This window comes from Hippopotamus amphibius, chromosome 17, assembly GCF_030028045.1.
Source record: "Hippopotamus amphibius kiboko isolate mHipAmp2 chromosome 17, mHipAmp2.hap2, whole genome shotgun sequence".
Classification (NCBI taxonomy): Eukaryota; Metazoa; Chordata; class Mammalia; order Artiodactyla; family Hippopotamidae; genus Hippopotamus; species Hippopotamus amphibius.
Window position 1 is genome coordinate 52,797,551 of NC_080202.1, and position 16,582 is coordinate 52,814,132.

The window sequence follows — 16,582 nt, forward strand, 5'->3', positions numbered from 1 at the left end:
TATTTTTGTGCCAGTACCATACTGTCTTGATCACTGTGGCCTTACAGTATAGTTTGAAGTCAGGAAGCCTGATTCCACCAACTCCATCTTTCCTTCTCAAGATTGCTTTGGTTATTTGGGGTCTTTTGTGTTTCCATACAAATCGTAAGATTTCTTGTTCTAGTTCTGTGAAAAATGCCGTTGGTAATTTGATAGGGATTGCGTTGAATCTGTAAATTGCTTTGGGTAAGATAGTCATTTTCACAATATTGATTATTCCAATCCAAGAACGTGGTATGTCCCTCCATCAGTTTGTATCGTCTTTGATTTCTTTCATCAGTGTCTTATAGTTTTCTGCATACAGGTCTTTTGCCTCCTTAGGCAGATTTATTCCTAGGTATTTTATTCTTTTTGTTGCCATGGTAAATGGAAGTTTCCTTAATTTCTCTTTCTGTTCTTTCATTGCTAGTATATAGGAATGCAAGAGATTTCTGCACATTAATTTTGTATCCTGATACTTTACTAAATTCATCGATTAGTGCTAACAGTTTTCTGGTAGAGTCTTTAGGGTTTTCTATGTATAATATCATGTCATCTGCAAAGACTGGCAGTTTTACTTCTTCTTTTCCAATTTGGATTCTTTTTATTTCGTTTTCTTCTCTGACTGCTGTGGCTAACACTTCCAAAACTATGTTGAATAATAATGGTGAGAGTGGACACCCCTGTCTTGTTCCTGTCCTTAAAGGGAATGCTTTCAGTTTTTCACCATTTAGGATGATGTTGGCTATTGGTTTGTCATATATGGCTTTTATTATGTTGAGGTAATTTCCTTCTATGCCCATTTTCTGGAGAGTTTTTATAATAAATGGATGTTGAATTTTGTCAAAAGCTTTTTCTGCGTCTATTGAGATTATCATACGGTTTTTATCCTTCAGTTTGTTAATATGGTGTATCACATTGATTGATTTGAGTATATTAAAGATTCCTTGCATTCCAGGAATACACCCCACTTGATCATGGTGTATGATCTTTTTAATGTGCTGTTTAAAAAAAAATATTTATTTACTTAGGCTGCACTGGGTTTTAGCTGCAGCATGTGGGATCTAGTTCCCCTACCAGGGATCAAACTTGGGCCCCCTGCATTGGGAGCACGAAGCCCTAACCACTGGACAACGAGGGAAGTCCCTTGGGTTTGTGCCTTTTTTCAGTGACCTGCCCACCTTAGCTCTGGGCCTTGCCCCTCCAGGTTCCCAGGAGAAATCAGGGACTTTATTTAGATAGCAGCACCTCGACTGTCATTCCTGGTCTCAAGACCTTTGAGGGCTTTTCAAGAACCCAAGGTCCTCACCAAGGGTTTTCTTGGGGCCTCTGTCCAGTGTGTGTGCTTCAGGGATGTGAAGGGCTCAATGAGCGGGTTGCATCAGATAAATTCATGTCAAGTCCTTGTCTGCCCCAGCCCTTGGAAGGGCTGTATTATACCAAGAAATTCCTGGCATCTCAGCTGGGCCATGTTAAGTCCAAGTTTCCAGGAACAAAGAAGCTTCTCACAGATGAAAGCAAACAGTGGGGGCCCAGAGTCTCAAGTGCCCATACCCTGTCCAGCTCACTGGGCATTGGCTGCCGAGTGCAACTGTGAGGGACCCTCCCCCAAGACTCTCCAGTGTGACTCAGCAATATCTTGATATCCTTGGGGCATGACGGAGTTCTACTCATCTCCCTGGAGTCAGCTGGGATCTCAGTGCAGCTATGCATCTGGAGGCAATGCAGGGTCACAGGGTGGGGTCTTGGGGAGAATCAACCTCCCCTTCGCAGGTAGCTGCTTCGATGGGGTCTTCATGAGCAGGGGCGGGAGGGCTGCCTCAGATGGGGAGCAGGGTTCTTCTGCTGGCAGGCAAGGCTTAACGGGATTATAGGGGGGTCAAGATCAGTCCACTCAGCTCTCTCCATCTGACTCTTTCACTTAGAGCTCTGACCTGGTGAGGCTGAGAATTCAATTTACATTGTAATCCTAAAACCCGCAGGATAAAACTTGCGGAATGATATCCAGACACAACAGTCCTGCTGTAAGAAATAAGATTTTCTTTTATAGTAGTCCTACACATTTTCTGCTTTTCTGACTCTACCTTGAACTGAGAACTTAAAGCCCCTTGCTTGTCATTTTTAGAAAATGAAATTTTCCCGGTGTGGTCAGAAATCACCAACCTGCCCCACAGTCCTGATTTCCTCCAGGATGTTGCTTTGCAGCTACTTGGGCTACCAGAACCTGGCTTTCAGGAAACCCTTCCTTCCAGGTCATTACAGAAAAGTGTGTGGCTACAGCATGCCTCCACTACCCGTGTCCTATTTGCCACAAACTGTGTTAGTCTGCTCTGGCTGCCATGACAAGTTACCACAGGCTGGGCCACTTAGACAACAGAAACTTACTGTCTCAAGAGTCTACAGGCTGGAAGTCTGAGATCCAGGTGTTGGCAGGGCTGACTCTCTCTGAGGCTGTGAGGGGGACTCTGTCCCATCTTCTCTCCCAGCTCCTGGTGGTTTGCCGGCAAGCCAGGACATGTGGAAACATCATCAGGCCTCTGCCTCCATCTTCACATAGCCTCCCCATGTGCCTGTCTGTGTCCAAATTTCCCCTTTTCAGAAGGACACCAGTCAGATTGGATCAGGGCTAAAATGAATGACTTTAACTTGATCACCTCTGTAGAGACACTCTCCCCAAATATGGGCATATTCTGAGGTATTGGGGGTTAGGACTTCAACATCTGAATTTTGGAGGGGACACAGTTCAGTCCATAACACAATAATGAGATCACCACTGCGTACAACCAGTTCTGGGTTTCTGTCTTCAAGAGTCTCTCTCCTGGACTGACTTTTGGCACTATGTATCATGGAAACCTCTGTAAACAGGCACCTCTCTGGGCATTTCAAGCAGGAAGATATTTATTACAGAGATTCAGCCTTTCAAAACCAGGGTTGCAGGAATGAAGGTCGGGGTCTCGTCATTGGTTCTTGGAGGCGTGGGAGCTTTCGCAGGCAGCGTGCAAGTGCGGCCTGGGGGCGGGTGGGATCCCAGGTGTGGTTGACAGGGCCTTGCGTGGCAGGAACTGAACCTCCACCAACTCAAGCCACCATGGGTGATCAGCGTGGGAGACCATCTGGGACCCCCCTGCCCCTCATCGCTCCTCGACCCACATCCTCTGTCCACCTTCTTTGCCCACCTCTCCGCCTCTGCTGAGTGCCCACCTTCCCAGTCCTCCAGGCTTCACTCCTAGACAAGGGCTCTGATTGGTTTCCTCCAGGCCAATCAGCTGTGGCCTTGCTGGCATCATGCCCTCGCCTGAGCCAATCCACAGAGGGTTGGGCGGGGGCTCATGGGCCCACAGGAGGCAATTTCCTCCAAAGCAGGCCATTTTCGAGGCCGCAAAACACCAGAGGTCCTGGGACAAGCCGCGCGTGAGAATGTGGGTCATGTTGATGTCTAATCTGGCCAGGACACCCCAGGGAGGACTGGGCTGGGGGGCTGGCCGGGGGTACATGTACAGCATGTTAAGAGCTGTCAGGGCCCTAGTAGGGGTCCCCAGGGTCGGGGTACTGGGGGTCAGACTAAGGAGGCAATGAAGAGCAGCAGAGAACGCGGGGTCAGCCAAGGAATCTTTTGGAAGAAGTCAGAGGAATCCAGGCCAAGTCCCAGGCGGTGATGCTAAAGACAAGATGAGATGTTGCCGGGACCAGCTGCATGGATGCTACGTGGGCACAGCGGATGGGGCAGCCCCAAGTGCGGGCCGGTGGGAGCCCTCAGGCTGGCGTCCTGGGAGGGGGGACGTCCTGGGGAAGGGGGGAGCTCAGAGAGGCCGCGGGAGAGGGACTGTAGGGAGGGCTGTGGGGGAAGGCCCTGCCTTCTGGTGACCCTCGAGGGACCCGTGAGTGGGGACGCTGGCTGCAGAGGGTCAAGGGTTGAGGCACATCTTTTGGGGGCTTTAAGGCAGAAGAAGCGTGGGGCCAGGGAGAGGGCCGCATGGCCGCGGGGGCGTTCACCTTCCCTGGTGGTTCAGCCTGGTGCTGGACGCTCAGCCGGGCTGCGGTCCGGCAAAGGCGAGCCCCGCAGCGGCCACGCGGTGGCACTGTAGGACAGCCGGGCGACCACGGGACAACACCAGGGCCTGGGATGTGGGCCGGCTCCGCCCCACCCCCACCCGGGGCGGCACGGATACCCGTCCCCCAGCACTCCGCATCCAGCACTGGGCAGCTCAGCACTCCCACACCTAGAACCCTGCACCCCACACCAGGCACCTGATCCCGGACACAGGCCACCTGGCACCCCACACCTCAGCATCCTGGACCCTGCACCCCATGGGGGCAGCACCCCGCATCGCAGCACCTGGCACCCCAGTACCGCCACACCTAGCACTCCCAACCACACCTGGCATCGGCCCCAACACACCAGTCTGGTACCTCAGCACCTGGCATCCCACACCCAGCCTCCCAGCACCCTGGCATCCCTGCACTCCAGCACAGGCAGTGACCCCTGGGGGGCTTGCAGGAAGGTGGGTCCAAGAAGAACAGGTAGAGTGGGGGGAGGATCTGCCATGCATCTGCCCTAGCTTGGAGAAGCCACTTTCTTTGAGCTGTTTTGCAGATACTGAAACCCCCATCAGGTGGAAGAAGTTAACTGTATGCTGCCCACAAACATGTAGATCCCAGAACCAAGGATTGGAACCAGAAGGTTGACTCCCAATTACCTCACCACCAGCCAATCAGAATGTCCATGAGCTAATAATGCTGCCCCCCCCCCCCCCCCCCAATCTTTAAAAACCTTTCCCTGAAAGCCTTCAGGAAGTTTGGGCCTTTTAAGTACTAGCTGCCTGGACTCTTTGCTTAGCGCCCACAATAAATGGTGCACTTTCCTTCACCACAACCTGGTATCAATAGGTTGGCTTTACTGTGTGCAGGCAAAGGGCCCAGGTTTGTTTCAGTAACACATCTTCTTTGAAGAAATGTCTGTTCAAGTCCTTTGCTCAATTTTGAATTGTTTGTTTTTCAGTTCGTGAGTTGTGAGAGCTCTTTTTGTGTTCTGGATATTAAACCCTTATCAGATATATGATTTGCAAATATCTTCTCTGTAGGTTATTTTTTTCACATTCTTGATTATGCCTTTTGATACACAAAAGTGTTTCATTTTTATGAAGTCCAGTTTATCTAGTTTTTGTGTTGTGCTTCTGGTGTCAAATCTAATCATTCATTGCCAAACTCAAGGTCATGAAAACTTACCATGTTTTTTTCTTAGGAGTTTTATAGTTTTAGCTCTTGTATTTATGTCATTGATACATTATGAGTTAGTTTTCCAATATGATGTAAGGGTCCACCTTTTGTGTGTGAATGTTCAGTTGTCCCAGCACCGTTTGTTAAAAGACTATTCTTTCCCCACTGAATGGTTTTGTCACCCTTTTTGAGAATCAGTTGCCCATAGATGCTTGGGTTTATCTGGGGCTCTTTATTCTGTTCCATTGGTTTGTATGTCTATCCTTATGCCAGTACCACACTGTTTTGATTACTGTAGCTTGGTAATAAGCTTTGAAACAGGGAAATACACACCGTCCAAACTTTTCTTTTTCAAAGTTGTTTTGGCAATTTGGGGCCCCTTGCAATTCCATATGCATTTGAGGGTTGGTCTGCACCCCATTTCTGCAAAAAGGTCTTTGGGACTTTCCCAGTGCTTGCATTGAATCTGTAGATTGCTTTGGGGAGTACTGCCATTTAACAATAGTAAGTCTTTCAATCCATGAACACAGAATGTCTTTCTAGGTATTCAGTTCTTCTGTAATTACTTTCAGCAATGTTTTGTTGTTTTTGGTGTACAAATCTTTCATCTCCTTTGTTTGCATTTCTGCCTAGGTATTATTCTTTTTGATGCTGTCGTAAATGGAATTGGCCTGTTAAATGCCTTTTCCAATTGTTCGTTGCTGGTGTGTCATTTGTTTCTTTCCCCAGTCCAAAAAGTTCTGGTAGATAGCAAAAAAGAAAGGAAACTCCATGTTTCTGCCTGGGCTTTGGTTATGGTTGTTGCTGGTGGCTGCCACCTTCCCTGTGGAGCTGCAGTCACTTACTCCACAAGCCGCAGGGTCAGGGGTCCCATGCATGGCTGGGCTCCCTCACAGCATAGCCCTCAGGCTGCTCCTTCTGCAGGGCAGGGCACAGCGAGCTCTGGGACGGGCCCCTCCCTCCTCACCCCCAGTCTCTCCTCTGCTGTTGGGGGGCCTCTCTGGGAGCCCGCCGTCTTGTCTCCTGCATGGAGAGGCACTGGGTGGGCTCTGCTGGCCCAGAACCTGTGTCCCCCTGGCGTGTCTGCCCCACACTTGGGCAGTGGCTTGTCCCTTCACCTCTTTCATGGCCTCCCCTCCTTCACACAGCTGCAGCGCCTGGGTCAGTGAATTGGATTGCTTCACTGGATTCCGGGATCCTCGGCCGCTCACCCCAGCTGCACACTTTCAGGCCCATGTGGGCCTGGGGCTGCAGCTTCCTGTGCTGGTCCCTGGCTCCCTCAGTGGCTGCACATCAGCCCTGGGGACCCGGGGGGCTGGTGGGTAGGCGGGGCTCTCAGGATGTGCCTGCTGGCTGGGGAGAGGAGTAGGGACTGAAGCCCACCTCCCACCATCGGGCAAAGGCCCACCTCCACCAGGTGGAGGCAAAGGAGACCTTTGCCCCAAGAGACAAATCCAGGGGCTGCAATCAGCCTCCCAGGCTGTCTCTTCTAGCTGATGCTGCTGAGGAGAGACTGGTGGAAACCAACCAGCTCAGGGGCTGACAACAGCTCAGTCTGAGCTCTCCCTGAAGCCCCATCCTGATCCTTGAGGCCAGGCCACCTGCTGGGACTGCAGGGCTTAGGAGAGGCCTCTGCCCTCCTGACCCAGCCTGGGTCTCCCACCTCCTTCCCACTTGCTTCTGGTCCTGTGAGACTTGGGAGCTCAGCGATGCCTCATCTCTGCCCCCACCCCATGCTTTTCCCAGAGTCCCCATCCCCACCCACAGAGCGCCACTGTTCCCTCTGCCCAGCACACGGCAGGGGCTGTGCCGAACTGGCACCTCCACATGGGGCACTGGGGCAGGGCTGCAGCGAGTTAGAGGGGTTCAGACTTCAGCCTGAGTTTAGAGGACACAACTGGGCGCATCCCAGCTGCCAACCTCCCTCTGGCCCCTCCCTTTGCCTTACCTGTTCTGGTTCTACTCCATCTTCACCTGCCCCAGGCCATGAGCCACCAGTCACTTTTTGGGCCACGTGGGCCTCCAATGAGCTTGTACAACTAAACCTGAGAAGCAGAACAACCTTGAGAGGCCAACCCCTCTGACCCCTTCCCAGAGGGACACCTGCAGAAATCCCAGGAAAGAGACAGTGGCTGGCAGTCTGCATGGTGTGCCCAGCCCTTGTCTGTAATCACCTTTTCCCAAATTTGCTCCACAGGCCCCATGTCCTGCGACTGGAATCGCCCCTATCTGCCTGCACGCACATGTGTGTCTTCGTGTTGCCTGGGTGAATTCATCTTTGCTGAGAATTCTTGGCCCCTCCTGTGTGCTGAAGCACAGTGTCAGCACCAGGACAAGGACACGCCTATGGCCACGAGCCAGGAGGGACCTTCCTGGTTCCAAGTGACCCAAAGAGCAGAGCCTCACTGAGCTGGACAACCTCACGAGATGCCACCTTCCCGCCCACTCTCTCCTCAGCTAGACGGCTGTTCCTGCACAGCCACCAAGGACAGTCATCCTGGCCTGCAGGTCGACACCAGCCATGGAGCGCAGCTGGGCTCTCTTTTCTGACCCCTTCACTGCAGCCACGCAGGGCCAGCGAGTGGAGGGTGTGGGCCTGGGCCTGGCCTGGCGCCCTCCTGTGGTAGCTCCTGCCACATGCCCATCTTTCATTTTTATGAGCACTTGATTTGTACTCAAGTCCCGGTGACAGAATAACTGATGCTAATGGGAAAAATATTACTCTCTCCACTGAAGCGTGCTGGCTGCAGCTGAGTAAATGCTGGGTATCCTTCTTGTTTAAAACAAACCATAATTTAATTCGGGAGTCCCAGCTGCTCAGACCCTGGGTTTCCATGGTAACAGTTCCCCTCCCCACCTTGGAGCAGGCTGTGCTCGGGGATCCACCCATTTCCCCATAGCCTCCCTCATGTGCCGAGGCCTGGGGGCAGCTGGCCCTGCACAGACGGTTCTGGAGAGCAGGGGCCATGACCTGATGCCCTTTCCCACTCCTCTCCCAGCACTGATAATAGGGACGGATGTGTTCCTTCCCATCCCAGTGTCCATCCACCTCCTCTTGGATCCCCAGCCCCCGGCATCTGGGGGCTCTGCTTGGTGAAGGACTTGTAGACAGAGAGTGATTAGCAGAATAAAGTCTCCCAAAGAGGCCTACATCCTTGTTAGGTCATATGGCAAAGGGGATTAAGGTTGCCAGTTGGTGACTCTGTGGGGAGACTGTCCTATCCAGTGGGGCCATGTCACCACAGGTCCTTGAAAGTGGGAGCGGGGGCAGAGTCTGAGTCAGTGATGACCTATGAGAAAGACTCTACCCACTTTGCCAGCTCCGAAGGAGGAGGAAGGGGTCATGAGCCAAGGGATGAAGGTGGATTCTAGAAGCTGGAAGAGGGGGAAAAGGGATTCTACCCTGGAGGCTCCGGAAGGAACCTTGCTGACTCCTTGGTTTTAGGCTGGTGCGGGGCTCTCCAGGACTGGGAGGGTAAGTCTGGCCTGGCTAGCATATTTGGGGTGGTTTGCTGCAGCAGCCATGGGGGCTGACACAGGGGCTTCACTGGTCTGGGCCCAGGGACAGGGCAGCCTGCTTCCTTCCCAAGTCCTGGCCCCTCTCTCCCCCAAGTGCCCCCCTCCCCCCCACAGCTGAGCCCCTTGTCATAGCCTGTCTGGCCTCCCCCGCAGCCTGCCGCACATCCTTGTCCAGGTGGCCCCCTCCAGCCCAGCAAACCTGGTTCACTTCCTGTCAGCCCTTGGGTGCTAGTGTGCATGGCTGGTACCCGATGATGCCTGCCTCCCCGCCCGCCACACCCCCCTCCTCTGAGTGAAGTTCTTTCTTGGGGGCCTTGAGGTCAGGATGGGACCCCGGGTCCTGCCACGACCCAATGCGTGTGGCTTTGGGCAAGTTACTTAACGCCTGGGCCCATTTCCTGTCACGCAGGTGAGAAGAGCTGGTGCCCAAGCTGCCTCCAAGGAGTGGGACCCCTGAGGTGTGAGGTACATTTGAGGAGCCAGGACCCTGCAGGCCTGCTGACCGTGTCTGCGGGAACATCCCCACCCAACCTCAGGAAGCAACCAGGGATGGCAGGGCCTGCAGAGCCACAGGGTTCTATCTAGAAGCAGGAGCCATTGAGGGTGCCTGCAGGAGATGAGGTTTCAGCCCTCAGAGGGGAGACGACCCTGGACTGCCAGGTGGGCCTGAGGAGTCACGGGCTGGCAGAGAGGACCTTTCAGGATGGGGACAGAGGGGATGCTGGCTGAGGATGGAGTCGGGATCCCCGAGCCATGGATGGGGGTGGGAAGGCAGATCCCCAGAACAGAGCAGACGCAGCCTCCGGGCTTCTAACTGCAAGTGGTAAATAAAAAAGACACAAGAAGTGGCAGTGGGAGTCCCTTTGGGAGCCTGGGGGTGCAGGTAGAGTGGCCTGACCCCAAATTTAGTGCCTTTTTTTGGGCCAACTGTCCAAGCCACAGGGCTGGGGCTGTGCCTAAGGGGGACGAGGGCTGAGTCACCTGCCTGGTGCCTGGAGTCCCCGAGGGCACGGAGGACTTGCCTGAAAAGACAGAGCCTCCAGCCAGTCCTCTACGTATTTCTCTTTTATTAACAGTTTATCCCTCTTACTTTCACATTACAATTCCATGTTTCGTCAAAGTCTTTCAATTCTCATTTTGGTAAAATAAATAGAGATAAATGAACCCTTAGGTTGCGCTCTCTCGAGCCTCTGTAACTTCATGATTGAATTTTCGCATCAGACCTGTGAAGACAGCCCCTCTGTGGGGCCTCCGAGCTTGGCCAGAGGATGGTTTTGTCTCAAAACAAACAGAATCGCACGTGAGCTGAAAATCTGGAGTGAAACCGCTTCGTGAATCGGCTGTGGGCAGTCAGCTCTGCATGTGTGGGTGGGGCTCAACTTCTGGAAGGTTCCCAAGTCACCGTCTGCAGTGCTGGGTGGAACTGATCAGCCATGCGTGGGGGAGCTGAGCTTTCCGCGGCCTTCCCCACCCCACGCTGCTCACTCGCCCAGAACATGGTGGATGCTGTCCCAGAACCTTCCTGGGGGAGCAGGCACGGCTGATGGGCTGCAGAAAGGCTGCTCCCCTGGCCCAGCCCTGTGCCCCATCCAGCCCACCCAGGTCCACAGCATGGCTCTTCCTCACATTCCCACTATTATTAGCCTCTTATTGGCAGAATTAGCTAAGCCAGCTCACTCCTCTATCTCTGGGTAATCCTGATTCCCAAGGAAAATGGAAAAAATACTTTTCAAAATATCATCATTGTGGTTTTGTCTTGTGTTCCAGGCGTGGCTGCTCAGCGCCCTGTTGCAGACGTGTGCACACGGACACACGTGACGCTGCTGCCCGCCCAGGAGCTCTCCCGTGTCCTTTACAAGCGTGAGCTGCACCCGTGTGTGTGGGGACAGAGGGCTGGGGTGGCACCATTCTCCCCAGATGCTCTCGGAGCTCAGTGGCCACTCCATGTGTGCGCGTGTGATGCGTGTGGGGCGCAGGTAGGGAGGCCGCGGTTCCCCGCACCTGCTGGGGAAGAGCAGCACTTGGGAGAAACAAGCCCCGTGGCCTAAGAGACCTGTCTCTCCTTCCAAACCAGGGCCCCTCCTGCTGACAGACCCGCAGCGAGAGGGGGTTAAAACTCAGGCGGAAGTCCTGCCTGTGGGGAGGTGGCTGCGTGGGGAGGGGCGCACTTGGGCTCCGCGTTTGGCCTGTGAGGACTGGAGGGTGGTAGGGCATCTCCGTGTGTCTTTCACTCAGTCTCAAGCCTCCGCCTCAGCCAGCACGCTGGGACTGTCCCTAGGAGCACACGCGAGGGGTGGCGGGGACGCAGCTGGCTTCCACCTGGAGCCATTGTGGACTAATGCTCGTGTCACTCGGAAAATAAAACAAGTGTGTTTCCCCCTTAAAAACCTCAGAAGAAAATAGGACAGGAAGGGGACTGGGACATACAGCGACTGTATCCTCAGGCTGGGAGCCGTGTTTCAGCAGAGCAGCGACCGTCACACCAAGGACTCCAGCAGAGCCCTCTTCTCTGGGCTCCGGGGCGTGACAGCGAAGACAGACAGACAGACAGTGTGGGCCCTCTCGAGCCCTCAGCAGCCAGGTTGGGCCGGTGCTCAGGGCAGCGCGGCGGGTCCACTATGTACATGGCGGCCTGTGGGGAGGGGCCGCTATCTGACGCGCTTCTCTACCGAGTACACGGAGATGTAGTAGTCGTTGCTGCCCACGGCCAGGTGCGGCTGCAGGAAGGAGGAGAGAGCGGGCAGTGAGCAGCCGGGGGGTGCAGGCCAGGCCTCGTCGCCCCAACTCCGCTCATGAGGCAGGCATGGGAATGACAGGCCCATCGGCTGCAGCTTCTGCAAGAGATGAATCATCTCCACCCTGTCACAGGGAATCCACACACTCCCCCCACCTCCCACATTTTTCTTTTCAGGATGGTCTCCCAGGGACAGCTATGGGAACCTGATGTCGTGTGTTCCGGCAGAAAGCCACATGCCAGGTTCCCGGGGTGCCTCGCTGCACGAAGGCAGGTTGACAGAATCCTAACTTAAAACACAGCAGCCCCAAACCACATGGCCAACTGTAATTAAGAACAGCACTGTCATCCAGGTCATAGGGGTCTGGGCTGCTCCTACCCCAGTGGGCTTTTCACAGGGAGGTTTCTCCAAGGCTGGGGTCTGTGCAGGGGCCAAAGGGGTCGGAAAGGGCAGGGCTACTTCACGTCTGCCCTGAGTAACAGGGAATTTGGTGCTGCTTCTAGAGTGAGTGCAGTCGGGGGGCTATGGCCCCTGAAGACCCTGTGGAGGCTGACGGCGGTGTGCGGCGGGGCCTGGCTGCAGCACCCCCCGCCCCCTGCTGCTAGCCACCCCCCCCACCCTGCCTCCCTCACCCCCAGCTCCTGGCCCCAGCAGGCACACAGACCCAGTGTGGGTGGAAGGCCAGGCAGCTGATGGCGCCAACCCGTTGACCCATGAAGCCGTCGTAGTACTTGATGTGGTTGATCAGCTCTCCGCTGCCGCTGTAGATGGCGGTGAACTGGTTCATGGAGCCGCTGCACACGAGAAGGCCTGGTGGTTAGTGGGGGGAGGTGGGCGTGTCCACAAGGAGATGGGGCTCCTCTCTGGTAATCCCCATGAGAGGACTTGGGCCTCAAGTGCTGGGAGGTCAGGCCGGTGAGGAGCAGCAAAGGGGCCCCACACTCAGTCCCTCCACCCAGCTTTCCTCCACAGGTGTGTTGGTAGTAGTGCCTGCTGTTTACCCAGGGCCCTGGGAGTCAGTCAGGCAGGGCCGGGGGCAGAGAACAGGGCTGGCACCTACCACGCAATCAGGTTTGCCTGAGGGTGGATGTCGAGGGCCGTCAGCCCTTTCACGATCTGCAGGACATTCACGGACTCTGGCATCCGAGGATCAAAGAAGCGCACGTCCCCATTGACGCTGCCAAGAGGGGTTGTGGTGATGCTAGGCAGGCATACCGGCCCCAGGATGGGCCACGTGCAGTCAGGGGCCGTCCACACACGCCGCTCAAGGCCATGGCCCCCTGGACCATGTCCAGGGAGGCCCCCCACATGGCACATGGGCCCACCCCACCGACCCTGGAAGGCCTGCCACCGAGCCCCCTGGATCCCTCCCCAGAGCCAGAAAGGGCCCACCGAGGTTCAAAGCAGCGGTGAGCAAAGACATGGGGGAGGCTGTGAGTTATTTGTTCATTTTCGGTCGGAGATTAGATTTTACGCAGCTGGGGATACGGCAGGGGGCAGGGACAGGGAGGGAGGCTACCTCTTCCCTGCCCTGGGACTGGCGGGCATCATTTTGAGAGCTATGTTCTGTTTCCACATTACAAACAAGGGAAGAGCATCTCTTTGCAGAAATGGTGGCTTTGTGACAGTAAATTACATTTGCTGTCCCTTTAATGGGCAAATAAATATCCGTTGTTCTCAGCACAGGATTTACCGGGCAGCAGGAATGGATTTATGGGCAGACGACGGATCCACACAGTGATCCCAGCACACACCTGGCAGATGCCACTGTCTTGAGGAGGCTCTGCCCAGGCCACCTTGCCCCCCCTCCCCCGCCCGCCACAAGCTGCCCGCGGGCAAAGCTCTCCAGCGGGAAGACCTGCTGTCCCCACCCTTGTACCAGCCCTGACCTTTCTGGCCAGTCCCAGAGCAGAAGTTAATTACCACCCTGAAATGCCATCATTTCCCAGCTGTTTAAATACCAAGGACGTATTGTGAATGGAGGGAAAATAATGTTTTACAGCAAAATGTCTCATGAATGTTCCACGCTCATTACCTGACGCTCATGATGTGGCCCTCAGGGTGCTTCTGGAGGTAGGCCTTCACCACCCAGGCTGTGTGCTCCCGGTATGTCATGACGCGGCTGGAGGGGAGGAAGGTGGGGTCAGGGCCTGGGGACAACTGTGGATGTCCCTGATGCTCCGAGGCATCAGAACGGGAGGCAGGGTGGACTTTGTTTTGAGTAGAGGAAATGGAGCATTTATTTAAAGTGTCTGGGGTTCACCCATCCTGTGGGGGTCTACCCTCACCCTCTTGTGTTCACTGTGAGTGACCGAGTGACTGAGCCCCACTGGCACACCCCTTCCTGGGGACCTCCTGGACACCTCAGGCCACACTGAGGCCTCTGGAGGCGGGGTGGCTATCACGTCCTCCCAGGGCCTGGGCACTGCCAGCCCTCCTACCAGGACTTCACGCTGGCATCGCCCTGTGGGTTTGAGGGTCTGGACTGAGAACCCCAGACTCTAAGGCTGTCAAAATGGAAGGACACAGGGGCTTTCCTGGAGGCCTGGTGTGGGTCCTTGACAGGGAGCATGGGACTGGGGATGCACGTGCTGGGGAGGGGCAGAATGTGACATCTGGGAAGGTGTCCAGGACACAAGTCACCCAGCACACACGTCTCAGTCCCCAGGGATGCATGGGAGCCCCCGTGTCTCTGTCCTCAGACCTCGGGCCAAAGTGGGGGCTCTGAAGACCCCAGCCCCTTCCTCACAGCCGCTCCGTGACCCTCAGCTCTTCTTGGGTTGATCTGCCAGTTTACTGCCTGCCCAGGGAGGCTTCTTAAAGTAACAGTTTGAGATGTGACTCACATGGTGTAAGGCTCCCCCTTTAGAAGCATATATTCAGTGACTCTGGCACATTCTTGCAGGTGTGCCATCATTACACCATCTAATTTTAGAACATTTTCATCAAAAAGAAACCCTGCTCCCCCATGTCCACGATGCCTGCTTTTGGTGGGCATGTGGGTTTTCAGCGGGGACCCTCCCATAGATACCTGCAGGGAACATGTGAGCCAGGGGCTGCCTAGGCCCACCTGCCATCCAAGCCTCAGGTCCAAACTCCTACCACAGTCTGGCTGGCGCTCCCGCTGCCTGCCTCGGTCCTGCACTGGCCCCACCAACTGCTCGTGGCTCTGCACTCTCACAGCTGCACTCTCTTCCTGCTGGTGTCACCGCCAGTGCTCACCTGCTCTCAGGCCCAGCTCGGTCCTGGCCCCTCGTCCCCTCCCACTTCCTTCCCATGAGGGCTCCTTTAGCTCCTGTGGCTGCAGGTGGGCCCACCTGCTGCTTCCCACTCAAAGGCCAGGCCTGTTTTCAGGGACAAGGTGGGTGTTCAGTAAACATCACCCGGGAGCCCAGGATGGCCGGGCCTGGGTTCCAGCGGTGCTCTGCCGTTTACCAGCTGCCTGTGACTGGCGTCTGGACCTCCATGCTCACTGGCCCACACAGGGCATGGTGCCAGGCCCTACCTGGGCCTCATCCCAGGGCTGAGCAACAGTGCCCAGAGCAGCCATGACAATGCATGTGGCCTGGCGCTGCACAGCGCCTATGTGTGTCCCAGATGCCAGCTTCTTGGCTATTCATGAGTTCTACCTGGGAGGTAGTAGCCTTCTCTGTGTTCAGGTAGGAATAGAGCCCAGAAGGGCAGTGCCTTGCTGGGACCCCTCCCCGCAATAACCTGTGTTCCAAACAGCCCTCCCACACATGGCTGGTGGGAAGCTGGGTTCCTCCACGTGCCAGGGATGTGGCTCCAGGGGAGTGCCCAGCTCGCTCTGGGGGCTTGCTCCGTCTGGGCCCGGCAGAGAGAGGGGAAGGCATGGCTCAATTACCATTCGCTGAGTGCCATCCTCCTGTCATAGACGCGGATGGAGCCGTCGCCGAGCCCGGCCACGATGAGGGAGCGGTGGGAGTCACAGGACAGGCTCGTCACGCAGCTGTCAGCACCCGTGGGGATGTCCTAGGGCCGACACAGACCCCGTGAGGCACCCTGGCGTCAGGGCCGCGCCCCCCTGACCCTCCTCACCAGCTGGTGGACACATTTTACAGCCACTGTGGGTGTGTCTGTCACCCTGACGTGGAGCTGCTGCCTTTCTCTCTACTGGAGAAGCCATTAAGGCCTGAGGAGCCGGGCTCCAGAGGGAGTCAGGCTCCATCTGCCTGAGTGACAGCCTAGGCACCCAAGGCCCACAGCCAGGAGGGCAGGGCTGCAAACACCTCTGCGCCCATTAAACTTTCCAACGTCTCCCTCTGTCCTAAGAAGGAAGACGAAGCACATTTCGACAGGAGGAATCCTCGTTGGCTCCCTTTTAAAACTACTAATTAGTTCAGGGAAGGGTCTAGGAGGAATCCTGCTGCCCATAAACCATCTCCTCGCCTCTCCTCCTGGCAGCTGTAAATGCTGGAGAAGGGCAGAAGGCATGATGAACACTCGGCAGGAAAGAGCAGGAGACAAAAAATGGGCCCCAAGAGGGGGAAAAGTGCTTTTCCAATCAGAAGAGGTTTTGCTGCTCTCAGGCACACACAAAGAAGAAATCCAACACGGAAAGAAACTGAATCATCCTATCCGTTTAAAAAGTATGAAGCGGCCTGACTTGGCCCTGCTTTCCACTGCCCCCACCTCTAGAGACACCGCCTGCTCAGAGCACTTGAGGGGGCGGGGATGCGAGGACCCTCATTCTCGGCCCTTGACCTTGAGGGCCAGAAGGGCATGGGAGGATGGTGGCGTCTGTGTGCACTGGGACCCGGCGGCGGACGGCATGCTTACCTGCACCTTCATCTCTCGGTCTGTGTCCCAGATCCGGACAATCCGCACATCTCCCGAGCTCATTAGGAGGCCAGTCTCCTGCTCCCAGTCCACCACCATCCCGGCTCCTAGAGAGACACAGACAGGCACCAGTGTCACTGAGGGAGATTGTTCTGGGCAGCCGCTCAAGCAATTGGTGCCAACCTATAGGGTGGGTCCCCAACCCCATGCAAACTTGAGGTCAGGGTGACAATTCAGAGCCTTCTTTGTACCTCTGCTGTACCCACCCATCTGCCAGAGGAACAGCAGGATCT

General features: G+C 55.4%; 1 protein-coding gene across 14 annotated transcripts in view; it reads right to left on the reverse strand.

Moving 5' to 3' along the window:
• Window positions 1–9,813: 9,813 nt before the first annotated feature.
• The window catches only part of RPTOR (regulatory associated protein of MTOR complex 1), a 349,362-nt gene continuing 342,593 nt past the window's right edge, over window positions 9,814–16,582 (reverse strand). For 10 of the 14 annotated variants that reach the window (XM_057714268.1, XM_057714261.1, XM_057714264.1 and 7 more), the window contains 6 exons: window positions 16,290–16,396; window positions 15,355–15,482; window positions 13,525–13,611; window positions 12,550–12,690; window positions 12,154–12,283; window positions 9,814–11,471 (listed from right to left, as the gene is read on the reverse strand). In XM_057714268.1, the coding sequence (XP_057570251.1) occupies window positions 11,403–11,471; window positions 12,154–12,283; window positions 12,550–12,690; window positions 13,525–13,611; window positions 15,355–15,482; window positions 16,290–16,396 (662 nt within the window). In that variant the 3' untranslated portion in view covers window positions 9,814–11,402. The remainder of the gene's footprint in view (window positions 11,472–12,153; window positions 12,284–12,549; window positions 12,691–13,524; window positions 13,612–15,354; window positions 15,483–16,289; window positions 16,397–16,582) is intronic. The other 4 variants (XM_057714266.1, XM_057714263.1, XM_057714265.1 and 1 more) reach the window with 1 other exon arrangement.